This window comes from Macrotis lagotis, chromosome 2 (genome assembly GCF_037893015.1).
Source record: "Macrotis lagotis isolate mMagLag1 chromosome 2, bilby.v1.9.chrom.fasta, whole genome shotgun sequence".
NCBI classification, from domain to species: Eukaryota; Metazoa; Chordata; class Mammalia; order Peramelemorphia; family Peramelidae; genus Macrotis; species Macrotis lagotis.
The window spans coordinates 186,447,567-186,462,637 of record NC_133659.1 but is presented as its reverse complement, the minus strand read 5'-3'; the positions used below and the strand labels follow the sequence as shown (position 1 = coordinate 186,462,637).

The window sequence follows — 15,071 nt, the reverse complement described above, 5'->3', positions numbered from 1 at the left end:
AGGTGATGGGATCCAACACAAAGGAGAGGGACTTGCTAACCAGGAGGGAGAGGGAGATGAAGCACAAATGACACACCACCGGAAAAAAAAAATCCTCCAAGTTTTATTGTTCCCCATGTGGGGCAAATGATGAGAGAACAATCCCTCCAAGGGCACAGATGACAGCTGGAGTGGATGGTGAAGAGAAGGGGTTCGCCACCCCCATCCAAGCTGCACTCCCAAGTGGCAACCCCCCACCACCACACCGAGGCAGCAGTCAGCCACAGCGGAGGAGGGGAGTCATGGAGTAGAGGGGCCCCATCCCGCAGGGCCCTCAAACCTGGACTGAGAACCTTTCAACTACAATGTGTCCTTCTCTTGAAGGGGACACAGTGCTGTGATTTGGGAATGGGAGAGGGGGCAGGGTTAGGGCAGGAACCTACACTAGAGGTGGGGAAACTCTCAACAGTCATTGAAGAACATCCCCTCTGCCCATTCCTCCCACAAGTGGAAGGGACGCAGGAAGGGTCTGAGGGGAGTCGAGTCCAGAACTTAAAGGCAGAGGGAGAAGGACTGAGAGAGACAGGGGGCCCCCTACTTGGTAATGAGCCCCCAAAGTCGGGGGTCAGATCAAGGAGCCCAGTGGTGGCTCCCTTCTTGGCAATGAGCTCCCAAGATCAAGAAACTAAAGAGTAGAAGGCAGGTTGAGAGCCAGTGTAATCTCCCCACTTGTCACTGAGCCCCCCCTCCAGATCAAGGGCAGGTTGGGAGCCCCTTAGTGGTCCCTTGACTTGTCAGTGAGCCCCAAGGTTGGGAGCTGGAAAGTAGTAGCCTGGTTGCAAAGCCCAACAGGGATCCCCCTACTTGTCAATAAGCCCCCCTTCTTTTAGCTTGAAATAAAAGAACTTCTCCAGGGCACTAGCACAGCGGCAATACTCGCTGTCTGGGGGGTTGTATTCTCGGCAGTTGGCGATCACCCGTTGGAGGTCAGCCACAAAAAGCTTCCGAGTCACATAGTAGCGGCTCCTGAGACGTTCTGTCATGGTCTTCAGGTCTAGGGGTTCAGGGGAAATATGTGAGATGCTGAGGGAAGAGGGGAAGTAAGGGCAACCTCAAGTGTTACAATGAGGAGGGAAGTTCCTCCAGTGCCCCATCCAGGGGAACTCTGTTGGTCTGATGAGGGAACAAGGTACCTAAGACAGGGGAAGACGGGGAGCCAGGTGGAAATGCAGCAGTGGATGGTTGGAGGAAGGGTTCAGACTGATAAGAAGACAAGTTTGAGGGAAGAAGCTCAGAGGATTTGAGATGAGAGAGGTGACCAGTAGACTCACCAATGGGGAAGCGGATGACTTCATAATAATCTGGAGCCTCTGCCTTCTTCACAGGCTCCATGAAGGGCCAGGCACTGGGGTGGGTCTGTAGGAGAAAAGAAAGGGACAGATGACCTGGAAGGAACTGGGACAGGGTTACCAAGGCAAACCAAATGGAGATTCCTCATCTATTTGTCTTCCTTCTCCCCAAGGCTACTCAATGCAAAGGCTAAAGGACCCATACCTCCATCTCAATCCCTACCTTACAGTGCAGAACCCTAGAGGGGAAAGTTTGGAGGTTTTGTGTTTTTGGGGAGTGGGAAGGAGAAAGCTTGTTTTCCATACCTTGATCTGAGCCAGCAGGTTTTTGAGGGTTGTATAGAGTTGGTCAGGATCCTTCAGCTCCTTCCTGGGCAGGGACAGGGAAAAGGGAGAGACTAAAGTCTCCTGTTGCCTCCTCACCTACTTCACTCCTACCCCAGGCCCCAACATTTCCACTCAAGACTCACCCTTTCTCCTTCCCCAGTGGTTTCCATCCTGTCTCACCTAAAAAGTGGAACCAGAATTAGAATAGACAAGGTGGGAATGAGCCAAGGGTCACAGGTTTTTTTTTTTTAGGTTTGTTTTTTGTTTAGATTTTTCAAGGCAAATGGGGGTTAAGTGGCTTGCCCAAGGCCACACAGCTAGGTCATTATTAAGTGTCTGAGGTCACATTTGAACTCAGGTCCTCCTGACTCCAGGGCCGGTGGTCTATATACTGAGCCACCTAGCCACCCCAAGGGTCACAGTTTTTGTCCCAGAACATCTCTAGAAACTGAATTAGAGGGTAGGGAAAGGAACTGGGGAAAGAATCCCCAGCCCTCTTCTAGACCCCAAAGTAAGTGATTATTTTCTGTCCTGCCTCAATAACAGCAGCCCCCTACCCCAGTAACTACCACCAGCCTCACACCTATGAGCTCTACCCAAGACTGCACCTCACCCCACCCCCTGGCAGCTCAGATGCTGTGCTACTCACGGATTCCAGGAACACTCTCCACAGGGATCTGCCTCACACCCTCCTTGAAGCAGCTAAGGCCTGGGTACACCTTTCGAATCTGGGCCTGTTTGCGCTCAATCAGTTTCTTGATTATCTGGAGGGTGAGAAGTGGAATGGGGGCTTTAGTTCCCCCATTCCCCAACCTCCTCCATTGTTCTAAATGGAGGGAAACAGGTTCTTCATCTCCCCAGAACCAAGATCTCTTCAGAGATCTTCTAAGTCCAATTGCCATATTTTACAAAGAAAGAAACTGAGCCTCAGAGAGTGGGAGTATGCTGTTACTCCCTCAGCTCCTGTCCCTTCACCAACACACCCTCCTACCTCCTTCTGTTTCTTGATGATATGAGAAAGTTCAGTATAGGGAATCCTGGGATTCAGCTCACACTCCATCAGCGTGGCCCCCTCATAATCTTTGATGTAGCCCAGGTAGCGACTCTTCGGAACCTTGATATCCTTGGAGAAACCCTGGGAGAGGCCCACCATCAGTGAACATGGCTGTCATCCACCAAGGAGGCAGGTGAGGGAGCTCTTTGGAATAGCAGACAGTCAGAGAGCTGGCTTTGGAGTCAGGAACCCGGGTTCAAGAGCCTCAGTCACACATCAGCCACATGACCCCAGGAAAGTCACTGAATCTCCCAGGCCCCGGGGCACATCTCCAAGACTCTGCTACAAATGAGAGCTTCCATATCAGAAGCTCCCCACACTGACACACTGCAGGGTTAGGGAAAAAAGCAAAGCCCCATGCCAGCAGAATGAGTATGCCTGCAACCAAGGACAATGTGATCATTCCAGTCAGGGGTCTGGGCACAGAGACTGGTCAGACACACTCTGAGAAAACAACCCTCCACACTCCTGCCCTTCAATCTCATTGGGGACTTGGGACGTCAAGATTTCTGTAGGGCAGGCCTGAAGGACTTGACCCCCTCATCTCAGGGAATCTAGGGGGCCAAATAAAGACCCACCTCCACTCCTGCCAGGGGGAGGGCAGGAAGAGAAGCAGGAGGACAAAAGGTCCAAGTGAGAGGCAAGGAACAGAGTCTGGAGTCACCTGTTTTTTGAAGTAGCCAATGGCGTACTCATCCGCGTAGGTGAGGAAGTAGAGGATGTTGTGCTTGATGTGATACTCCTTCAGGTGGTTCATGAGATGAGTCCCATACCCCTAAGGGAAGAGCAGCGAGGAGTGGGGGGGTCACTCCACGGAAGAAGGGGGGGATAAGGATAACAGCAGTCTGGAGGGAGGACTTGTGGGTCTGAGTGCACAGCATGAGGGGCAGAGGCCTTTTCCCCATTATTAGTGCATTTTGCCCTAGCCCCAAATTACTTTCATCTCGTGTACATTTTGCATTTATTGATCTGGGTCTATGTGGAGTATAAACTCCCTGAGGGTAGGAATCACTTCCTCTTGGCCTCAGTATCTCTACTCTAACATGGTCCTTGCCACCCAGCCAGGGCTTAGTAGAGGCTTGCTGACTGAATTGAGTCAGGTTGAGCTGATGTTTGAGAATGTTCAGAGAAGAAAAGTCATGGGGAGTTGAGCTGAGGAGTTGGGAAGGGAGAAGAAAAGGGAATGACTGTCGGGAGGAGAGTCCAGGATTGGAGGAGTCTCACCTTGACTTGCTCGTTGGAAGTGACTGCACAGAAGACGATTTCCGTGAAGCCCTGGGTGGGGAACATTCGGAAGCAGATTCCCCCAATGACCCGTCCATCTTTGATGAGGGCCAATGTCTTGTGCTTCCTTGGGGTAGGGAAGGGGAGGTAGGGAAGGGGAGAATCGGTGGGGGCACATTGTCACTGCTCCTGAGAACCCCTCATCAAGGCTTAGGCCCCCTCCACGCACTGCCTTGGTCAGCCAACCTCTCTGCCTTCCAGGGGCTACCAGGGAGGAAACCTTCCCCACCCTCGGTCCTCAGGGATGAGGTAGAGAGGCTGGAAGAGACCACCTCTAGGAAACTGAGTTCAGGTTCCCCAAAGATTAGAGAATGGAATGAGGCAGGGGAAAAGAGGAAGGAAGGGGATAAAGTGAGCAAGGGTTATGGTGGAAGGGTTGTCTCATGGGACCATGGGTCATTTTATGAGATTAGGAATCATGTGAATTCCTTAGAAGGGCCCTTCCAGAGTCAGTGGAAGGATGAGGGGATTCCTTGGGGTCAGAGAGCAGGATTAAAGGGGCAAGGGTGACTCACGGGTCAAATACAAGCCTGGCGATATACTCTTTGGGCATTCGGGGCAATTGGTGAGAAAAAACATTCTGCAGCCCAACTAGCCAGAGCAGAACACGCCGATTGGCCTTTGGTGCCAGTGAATTTCCTATCACATGGAACTCAATGATGCCACGACGCTCTTCTAGCCGGGCAGTCTCATCCCGTGCAGCATTGGCCGAGAGTAAGCTGGTCTGGGAGAGAAGAACAAGAAGCAGAGTGCACACAGAGTTAGTGCTCCCCACCATGCTGGCAGGTGCCCACTCTGGCCTGGCTCCCTGACCAAGATGCCAGAGCTTATACCAGTCAGTTCCTCCAGCTTCACCCTCACCCAGATACCTCAGGCCCAAGCATGGCTGCAGGGTCCGTGATAGTCAACATAACCTCATTGACCAGTTCCATGGGAATGTCCCCCATTACTCGAAGCCGTTTTGCATCTTCCAAGGTCAGGTTCTCAGGCAGCTTCCTCTTCTCACCTAGGACAAAAGTAGGAGCGAAGGAATGGAGAGAGCCATGAGAACCAGAAATCGTCAGACACAAAGTGGGAGAGCTCTAAGAAGAAATGGAAAAAGCAGAGAGCCCTGGGAAGAAGGAAGGGCAGGGGTGGGGGTTGCTGAGGAAAGGTAGCCCTGGGGAGAAGGGCAGAGGATGGGGATGCTGAGGAAAGGCAGCCCTGGGAGAAGAAAGGACAAAAGTCAGCAGCTGCATACTCACCAGGCATGGGCTCTGCCCCTCCAGGGTCCAGGCCAAGGGAGCTGCTGCCACCGCCACCAAGGCTCTGAGTGAATAAGGGAGTGCTCGGCACAGCTGCAGCACTGACACTGGCTGAATAAGGGGCAGGAAGGCAAAGATTTTAGAAGGGAAGAGTAGGGTAGAGAGTCAACCACTAGGTCTCTACCTGAAGGGATCTGACCTGCCAAAGAGAAACCCAGGTCTCCCTTCCCAACATAACATCCCCCCATCCTGCCTCCCTTCACATTGAGTATCTCTGGGACTACAAAGCTAAGAATCTGAGGTGTTGAGATAGCACAGTGGGTAGAACATCAGCCCCAGATTCATGAAGATCTGAGTTCAATTCTAGTCTGTGTGATGCTGGGCAAGTCACTTAACCCTGATTGCCATGAAAAACAATCAAATAAACAAAGCTAGGTACCTGGCCTGGGAACTAACTGTGGTCCCTCGGAGGCAGGCATGGTGAACCCTGATTCCCAAATAGGGGAATTTTCCCCATAGATCTCTTCCTCCAACATGGACAGGAACCTGGGGAAGGAACAAGTCAGTCATAAGATAGGTTTCCCAAGGAGTATAGGATCTGTGAGGACTGATATCACTGCTCCCTACCCTGCATCAGGATAGTCAGTGGCAGTGACTGTTCCCTTCAGAACTGCTATCATGATGTAGGTACAGTGTAGAGAACACTGGATTTGGAACCCAAAAACTCCAAATCAATCCAGCAGAGTACCAGGATTCAAAAACTTGAAGCCAAAAAAAAAAAAATCAAACTTCTCATCCTCAAAGAGCTTACACTCTACTGACTTCAGAACCAAACGCTGCTTTTTTATTAGCTATGTCTGACCCTAAGCAAGTCTGGGCCTCAATTTCCACACTGGTAAAAGGAAGTCAGACCAGATGGCATCTGAGGTCTTTTCTAGTTCTTAAGCTATGATTCCTATGTTGTTTTGCCAGCCAACCTCAAAGGTTAAGGTCCTAGGAAGGCACTAGGCAATAAATAACCAAGAGAAAAAGATCAAACCCAATGGGAATGACCAGAGAACCTGCTCTCAGGTAGCTTCTGGTGATGGGGAAGCTCCCAATGAGCTGGAAAACAAAAATGACACATAGCCAGAGGAGACCTGGAGAAACTAGCAGCAGGACAGAAGAACTACAGGTACAAGAGCTGGGAAGGATTGTTGGAAGAACTAGAGGGAACACAAGTAGAATCAATCAAGGAAACCTTCCTGGAAGTAGAGCCCTTTGAATTTAATCTCAAATGAGGAGTACAACATGAGTTAATACCCGCCCCCCCAAAAAAAAGAGAGAAAGAGAACAGTGTGAGAAATATACTAGAAATAAAAATAAACAAGCTTCAAATGGAAAATAGTTGCAAAAAGCATAGAAGAGAAGAGCAAAGTGGGGAAAGCCTGGGAAAAGCTCAGGTTCTCCTGTTCCAGGATTCTTTTTTGGGGGGGGGGGAAGGAAGGGAGACCCAGGGGCTTGAAAGACAAGGGGGACAGGCAAATCCTGCCAGTTTGGACCAACATACTTAGGGAAATGGGTAAGAATCAGTGTCCTTTTCTCAGGCACCAGTTTGTCCTTCTCTACCCGAAACTTCTCCAGCAGCTGTCGGCGGGTAACAGTAAAGATGGATCGCAGGAGGCTTCGTCCAAAGACATGAGTTGTTTCATAGCGGGGCAGGCTGTCACAGCTTTGTGGGACATGACAGTAACACAACCACCTGGGTCAAAGGGGGTTGGAGAAAGGAAAAACACTAAATCCAGGAGCTTGAGGCTGGACCCCCAGCCCATCTGGTCTTCTAGCTCCATCTCTAGATGACCCCTCCTCTTCCACTTCAGCTCCCCTTACCTCTACCCCACGATGGACACTCTATGCACTTATGACTTTTTTCTCCCATCTCCTTCCTACCCAAGAGAATTGCCTGGTCCTTCCCCATTGCTGTTCCTCCCCTTCCCCAAAGCCTTCAGTGTTCATTCCCCTAGGAGCTACCTGGTATAATTGACCTTGTAGGTGGCCACATCTTCACCCTGTGACCTCTGCCGGAACTGGGCAGGAGTCTCCAGTTTCCAGTAGTTAAGGCAGAGTAGAAACATCTTTGAGAGCTCAAACATTGTCTGCCGCTCCCTTGGGGCCAGGTGGCTGAACTTAAACTGCACGAAATTCAGTACGCCCTTGGAGAAATGGGGTGAGGTGAGCACTGGAGAGTGAGACCTGGCACATCCCAATTCCCTTCTTCCCCAAGTGCCCAGCCCAGTCACTCAGAAAAGGGCAGCCTTACATTCTTGAGCACTGCATCTCTGTATTGAGTCAAGCATAACTCACTACTACCTCCTCTCCCAGGTTCTTCAACTGATCCTTGTCTAGAATGTCACCTTTTACCACCTTGGCCATCATCTAACTTGCCAAGTCCTTCCTATAACAAGTCTCTTAGACACTCCACCCTGACACTTCCTCACCATTCTCAACCATTTCTTGGGGAAGTAACATCTCTCTACCCCAACCCAGCCACCCACTCCAGACACACCTGTTCAATATTGGGCTTCTCAAAGGGGGGACTTCCCAGTGACCCCTCCACTACAGGACGAGTCATCTGTAAGATGCATTTTCTCAATAGCTGGGGGATACAAAAAAGATTTCTGAGGTTCCTTCTTTTTCTTCCTCTACTTCTCCCAAATCCCTTAATCACCTCTTCCTTCAACCCCCATGCCCAACTAGGCTCACCTTGAAGAGGTAGAAATAAACCTGCTTGGTATCTGTGTCTTCTTCCTTGTGCACAGACATGAACAGATTCTCTACGTCAACCACCATCCCCAGCAGCCTGTTGATCTCATCCTCAGACACGTTCTCCAGGTGGGACACGTGGTCAGCTGCAGGAAAAGGAGAGCCCAAAATGGTGATGGTTAGGACCAGTGAAGTATCATTAAGGACTCTGCTTTTTCCAGTAAATGGTGGGGGGTCCTCCTCTTTTTCTCTTCAGAGTTCTAAAACTAGTGGAGTGGATTGGTTCCTTCCACATCTGGAGAGAGATCATAGCTGTTCTGCTGCCTCCCACAAAGGTTGGGAGGGTCAAGAGTCCTGCTCTGAAGTAACAAGAGAGCCTACCTTCTTTTCTATGATACATTCCCACATGCCTATCCTTCAAACCACCCTTTTGGGGTATCATAGAGCAGAGGTGTCAAACCTCTGGCAAAACACAAAAATCAAATTGGGAAAAAAAGAAAATGAAGTTGATAATGTTACATTGAGGCTTTCTTTCTAACTCTAGCTGGGTCACACATCTAAACGAACTTGACAGCAGCACCCTCAGAGCACACATTTCCATGTCTCTTCTCCAAGTTCCTTTTGTCAGGGTCACTGGAGCATACTCCCGGGTACCTCTGCTTCATCTCCCTCTTCAAAGATTACCCCTGGCTTTCCTGGGCATTTAAAACAGGGCGGCCTGGGTCGGTTCACTTCTGGCCCAGCCAGTCCAGGGCTTTCCCTGCTCTGCTGCCGCCTCTCGCCCCTTACCCAGGGGGTGTTCGCAGCTCCGGCAGGCCTCACTGAGGTTGGCTGCAGGCTGTTGCAGGTCCATGCGGGGGGCGGTGGGAGGTTTGGGGTTTTTCCAGCCATTGCACTTGCAAGCATCGTTGGCCTGGTGGGGTAAGGAGGCAAAGACTGCGGGCAGCGTCCGTCTCCTCGCCTCTGAGGAGACCTAGTGCAGGCGGACACCGGCCTCCCTGGTGGGCCCCGGCCGAAGCAGCTCCCTCTCTCCCTCCTCCTCCTCTCGCCCCCTCTCCCGGGCCCGGCCCAATCCCGCATCCGGACAGTGTCGGCTCCCGCTGCCATGCCCGTTAGACCGCAGGCCCGGAGCCCGGGCCCGGCGCTCCGGCTGCCTGAAGGCTGGCTCCGGCCCCCGGGGGCAGGGAGCGGGCCCTCTCCTGGGGGATGCTGGGGGCCGGCTGGGCTAGCCCGCTCCCGCCCGGCCCGGCCCCGCTCCTGCCCGGCCCGGCCCCGCTCCTGCCCGGCCCGCTCCTGCCCGGCCCGGCCCCGCTCCTGCCAGCCCCGCTCCTGCCCGGCCCGGCCCCGCTCCTGCCCGGCCCGCTCCTGCCCGGCCCCGCTCCTGCCAGCCCCGCTCCCGCCCGGCCCGGCCCCGCTCCCGCCCGGCCCGGCCCCGCTCCTGCCCGGCCCCGCTCCTGCCCGCTCCCGCCCGGCCCGGCCCCGCTCCCGCCCGGCCCGGCCCCGCTCCCGCCCGGCCCGGCCCCGCTCCTGCCCGGCCCCGCTCCTGCCCGCTCCCGCCCAGCCCGGCCCCGCTCCTGCCCGGCCCCGCTCCTGCCCGGCCCCGCTCCTGCCCGGCCCGCTCCTGCCCGGCCCGCTCCTGCCCGGCCCCGGCCCCGCCCCCAGCCCCGCTGACCCCGCCCCCGCCCCGCCTCACCTTGCAGGCCGAGAAGACCCCAAGCTTCTCCAGCTTCTTGGCCCGGGGCAGCGCGCGGACCTGCGCCTTCCTCTGGCTGGCGCGCTGCTGCTGGCTCAGGCCGGGCCGCGCGGGGTCCCCCCCCGGATCCCGGGGTCCCGCTCCCCGCCCCGGGCGTCCCGCTCCCCGGGGCCCCCGCTGGCGCCGCGGCTGGGCCCGGGCCGGGAGTGGGAGCCGCGGCCGGGGCCGGGGCCGGAGCTGGGGCCGGAGGCTGCAGGCTCCGGGGCTGCGGGGCCGGAGCCTGCGCCGGGCTTTGGGCTGGGGCCTGGGCCTGGGCCTGCGCCGGCTCCGCCATCGCCTCCCCCGCTGCGCAGCGCGGCGCAGCGCGGCGCTGCGAGGCGCACCCAGCCCCAGGGCCGCATGGGCCGCCCGGGGCCACTGCGCACGCGCCGAGGCGCCGAGGCATGGCGGGAGTCGTAGTCTCCGCCGCCTTCGCCCGCTCCCGACCCACTTCCGGGTCCCCTTTTTTTTCCCCCCTCCGGGGACCCGGGGGCCTGGCGCGGCCTGGGGGCGTAGTGCCTCACCGCAGGCCCAGGGCTCTGCTCCGATGTCGAGGACAGCCCGGCGCGTGTCTTCTAGGCGAGTCTCCCCAAATGTCAGGGGCCGGGGCGGGAGCCCTCTGTTGGTCCGGCCTCCTTCCCGCCCCGAAGGGCCTCTGAGCGGGCCGGGCCGGGGCACAAAGGGAGCCCGTGGAGAGCGGCCGGGCCGGTCCTCGGGGGGCGGCACTCCTGTCCCCGGGGGGCAGGGGAAGCCTACAGAGCCTGGGCTGCGGGAGAGCGGCGGGGCCCGGCGGCCCAGGGCCTGGCCCGCACCTCGGGGCCCCCAGGGCCGGGCCGAGCCGCGCCGTGGCCCAGTTAAAGATTAGGGGGGCAGAATAGCCCTTCCGGGAGGGTCACCGGCAGGAGCGGGTGTAAGCGAGCCGGGGCAAGTCCTGGGAACCCGCCACAAGCCGCAGCCGCGAGCTTCCGAGTGCGGCGCCAGTTGAATCTCTCCTTTCGTGTATAATGCCGGGTGACCCGGCAGAGGCCTCCCAGGGCCAAGGTCTCCAAGAGCCTGATGTTAGGAGGCCGGGCTGACTGGTGCGCCAACATGCTGCCATCTACCTCTCCCTTCCCACTTAGATCACTAGGGACTACTTTCCTTTTGGGCCTCCAAAGAACAAGGGAAACCCCTAGAAGGCTCAACAGCTTTGACTTTGAAGATCAGAAGGTTAGATCCCTGGGGATTGTGAAATTCTTAGAAGGAAGTCTGAAATAGAGTTCAGATATCATCTTGCAAGTGGGGAGAATGGAAGAATGGAGAGATTACAGGGGTAAACTTTTGGTTAGATTCTATAGAAAAAGCACTCCAAACTGCCCCAGGAAAGTTGGTAATTGGTTGCCTTTCTGTGACAGGTGGTAAATATCAGAAAAGTTTCTTTGCTTAGAAATCTCTTATAATAGAGACCTATCCTTAAAGGGTTCCGTAGAACTGACCCGTGGCTTATTAGACAAGGCAAATACTGAGACAGATCTGAGAAAAGTCAACAAGGTGCACTGACAGCAGAAGGGGGAATGCAGGAAGCAGCAAAATCAAATCAATTCAAAGGCTTAATCCACCCTGCCTGGGTATGATACATTTGCGGGGAAGAAAGCTAATATAAGCAAGCAGCTAAAGGTAAGGACCTTCTGCCCTTTGTACTTCATGGTGTCAAACTCAAATAGAACCAGTGAGGCACTATCCTTACCTAAGGGTTCCCGTATGTTCATTTAGTTTTAAAATGTAAAATCTATGTTATACTTAAGAGTAACTGCAGCTGAAGCGTTGGACCCCATAGTATAATTCTTCCTGGTAGTAGGGTAGAAAGGAAATAGAAGTACCTTGGTACAGTACCTTGGTACTTGGTGCTCCTTGGCCACTGTTTAGTAGTTTAAGTCTGGGTGGGTGAGACAAATCAACTTTGAGAGAAGCAAGGTGGAGCATCTTCCCCATTAGCAGAAACCCTCAGGAGGTGAGATGGTATAGGGGCAGAAAGAATGGGTGGGCCAGTCATCAAGATGATTAGATTCTGCCTAAAGCAGACAGAAACTTTGTTCTTGTGGCTAAATAAGAAGGCATCTCACTCAGATGTTGCTGACAACCAACCACTTTACAAAAAGCTCCTCCAGGAAAATGAGAGTAGGGGTGGGGAAAAGGTTAGATAATATCTTCTGTCATGTCAGAGGTTCAAAAAGACACACATCTACTTTTACAAGCCACAGATCCCTGGTGAAGAGTAATAGGAAAGAGGGGAAGTTCATTCAAACATTACTGTCCAGACTCATCTTTCCTCATGTGATGTTACTTTTCTGACTCAGGAAGTGGGAAAATATTTTTTCTTTTGATATTTAATCCCTTTCTTAATTGGAAAAAAATAGCTTTTTCATTCATCTCAGAAGCTACTAGGATCTTTTTGTAAATAAGAGAGAACAATAAAAGAGTCAAGTGAGAGGTCGATCGGTGTACTATATTGACAAGATACTGATTGGTTACATGTTGAAGAAAACATACAATACAAAATACAGAAAAAAGTTGGTTCCATTCCCTTCTCCCCCCCCCCCCCCCCAAATACTCATCATTATGATTTGGTCAAAATAGGGCTCAAAGCCAGAGGTCCAGGTGGTAGCAGGAGATTTGGGAAAAGGGTTCTTGGCTGCCATAATAATGCTGTTTCTCTCTGGGCTGTGAGTCAGTTGGGTGGGGTAAAGGAGTAGGGTGGCCCCAATAAGAACCAGCTGAAGGAAAATCCTCCTAGTCCCCTTCCCCAACCAGGGCTTTCCTTCATCCTAAGATAAACAAAACCCACTCCAAGGTAGTGGGTGAGGATATGAGACTGAGGTGCTACCAACAATTCTCCCAATCAGCAAAAGGGCCAGGAAGGGTAACCACTTCCCTATCCCCCCCACCCCTAAAAAATACAAGGGTAGGGAGAAGAATTGGGACATGCAGCTACCACCAGAAAAGAATAAGAGGGGAGGGGTAGGAAGAGCTGAAGTTCATATATATTAAAAAAGTGACTTAAGACTTAAAATTGAATTAGTATTTGTACAGAAAGGTGCGGGTGGAATAGCTCCCTCCAGCCTACGATCAAAAAATATATGGAGAAATCACGGCAGGCCCCCCCATGGCGGCGGCTCGCTCTCGTTAAGTGCGATTGGTTAGAGTGGATTCCAGTCAGGTTGTTCAGGCAGGGAGAGGTGGGGGGCAGTGGGCGGGCAAGTGGGTGCTCAGTTGCTGCAGCACTGGCTCCTGTTGGTTGGACTGTTTTCCTGGAGGTCCACACCCCGATTCCGGCCCGGGGCACCAGGTGCATTCTGGGGCTCATTCTTGGGCAACTTCTTAGCTGAAAGGTGAAAGAAAAAAAGCATTTATATTATAACCTCTCATACCAAGACAGGCTGGATAACTGAATCCAAATCTCAACACATAAGCTCTGATAGCCCTCAATTTTAAGCTGGCCATTTCAGGGCAAAAGCAAAATCACTTGAAAGGTGGTAGCTAGTTCCCAAAAAGCAAGCAGGGCACTCTGGACCTCCAAACTACACAGGATTCAAATAATCCTTAGACTTTGGGGTAGCAGATAAGAAATGATATAAATGCCCTGGGTAACTAAGCTCATTTTTGGGGGTCAACACTATGGAGAAAATAATTTGCAAACCGAAAGAGACCCCACGAAACCACAGAAAGATCCTGAGTCAAAGATACAATATGGTATTGCAGGAAGGGAGGGTACAAGAAAACTTACCTATTGCCATGAAAATTTCATTCACATTCATTGCTGTCTTTGCTGATGTTTCCATGAAGAGCAAGCTGTTGTCATCTGCATAGGCTTGTGCTTCCTTAAAGAGAAACAGAGGGAAGCTGACTTGGTCAGAGACCCCAAGTACTCAGGCCTAAATTTTCTGCTCTGCATTGGCCTTTGGAGCAATTTTTGATTCCTTCCATTACTATTACTCTAAACTCCACTCATCCCACAAAATATACATAAGACTCAGTCCCTCTTTCCCAATCCTACTTATTTCTCTTATTCCTACCCCTCTCTCCCCTCTTAAATCTAGGAAAATCCATCAAAAAGAAAAAGGAGACACAAGGAATATACTTACTTGGACAGGGGCAAAAAGAGTAGAAGGAATGTTTCCAGTTCTGACATGCCACTTTTGGTCTCCTACTATTATATGTTTAGGGAAGGGAAAGAGGACAGAAGATGATGTATCCCCTACTCACTTGGAAATCCACAGCTCTCTTGCTGGCCAGGTCAGCCTTGTTGCCAGCGAGTGCAATGACTATGTTGGGACTAGCCTGCCGCTGCAGCTCTTTCACCCAGTTCTTGGCCCGTGCAAATGTATCCTGGGGAATGAGACAGGTGACTTAACAAAGGAATTAAAAAAAGGTTCTGTCCCATTGCATTTACTTAAAAGCGAAGACAATAATCGTCATCCCAAAGTCCTCCCACTCCAGGATAGTTGTGCTCAGAGGCAAGGAAACCAATGTTTCATTGACACAACAGAGAGAAGCAAAAATGATTTGGGAAGCAAAAGCTTTTGGATCTGCAAATTGAGTAGGGAGGGTGTAGGGCAGGGCAGACTGGGATGTATGCTATTAGCCTCAGTCACTATATCAGTTGGTTTTTCTTAAAGGTTTATTTGATTCAGGAGAGAACTGGAAGGGGGGGGAGTCTGAACTGACACCAGTAAAAACAAGAGTTATCATTAACACTTTAAAAACCAAGATGAGAATTGAGATTAAGGTCATCTTCTAGAATGCCTGCTTAAATTGAAAATTCATAGGTAACCTAGAGATTGCTCACACACATTATGTTAATATTAACTTTGCTACTTGCTTCTGAGATAATAAAAATAAATCTGAATAACAAGGGATCATAGCATCCCAGATTTAAGGCTATAAGACCTTAGAGGCCATCTGATTGAAGCTCTTTATTTTATAGATGAGGTAACTAAGAATCACAGAGACAAAAGGACTTGTTCCAGGTTACACAGGTAGAGAGCCCACCTAGCTCTAGAAATCAAGTTCTGTAAGGATGAGGAAAAAAGAGATGATGTTCTTACTGTATTTGTGATGTCGTAGACCACAATGGCTGCCTGGGCGCCCCGATAGTACATGGGGGCCAGGCTGTGATACCGCTCTTGTCCTGCTGTGTCCCAGATCTCAAACTTGACCGTTGTGTCATCCAAGCAGACAGTCTGTGTGAGGAAGGCCGCTGAAAGAGAAGCCATCCCATGGGTTGTGGGGAAGATATAACTCACTTACATTGAGTGCTACAGAGAAGCCTGATACCCTTTTCTAATCTCCCAGTCAGGATGAACTCTCCAGCTGGAGTTCTG

At 52.2% G+C, this 15,071-nt stretch overlaps 2 protein-coding genes across 4 annotated transcripts in view; both read right to left on the bottom strand.

The window, feature by feature from the left end:
- Positions 1 to 80: 80 nt before the first annotated feature.
- Positions 81 to 10,043, bottom strand: KAT2A (lysine acetyltransferase 2A). The gene is given in 19 exon segments (XM_074223887.1): positions 81 to 1,033; positions 1,311 to 1,395; positions 1,635 to 1,698; positions 1,799 to 1,835; positions 2,305 to 2,419; positions 2,647 to 2,790; positions 3,374 to 3,484; positions 3,934 to 4,060; positions 4,509 to 4,717; positions 4,863 to 4,999; positions 5,238 to 5,348; positions 5,677 to 5,783; positions 6,787 to 6,978; positions 7,248 to 7,429; positions 7,783 to 7,872; positions 7,980 to 8,125; positions 8,769 to 8,892; positions 9,673 to 9,810; positions 9,812 to 10,043. Coding segments are annotated over 19 exon segments (2,508 nt in total). The 5' UTR covers positions 10,007 to 10,043; the 3' UTR covers positions 81 to 839.
- Positions 10,044 to 12,155: 2,112 nt separating this feature from the next.
- Positions 12,156 to 15,071, bottom strand: part of RAB5C (RAB5C, member RAS oncogene family) — a 50,889-nt gene continuing 47,973 nt past the window's right edge. For all 3 annotated transcript variants that reach the window (XM_074223884.1, XM_074223885.1, XM_074223886.1), the window contains 4 exons: positions 14,796 to 14,947; positions 13,954 to 14,076; positions 13,475 to 13,568; positions 12,156 to 13,072 (listed from right to left, as the gene is read on the bottom strand). In XM_074223884.1, the coding sequence (XP_074079985.1) occupies positions 12,957 to 13,072; positions 13,475 to 13,568; positions 13,954 to 14,076; positions 14,796 to 14,947 (485 nt within the window). In that variant the 3' untranslated portion in view covers positions 12,156 to 12,956. The remainder of the gene's footprint in view (positions 13,073 to 13,474; positions 13,569 to 13,953; positions 14,077 to 14,795; positions 14,948 to 15,071) is intronic.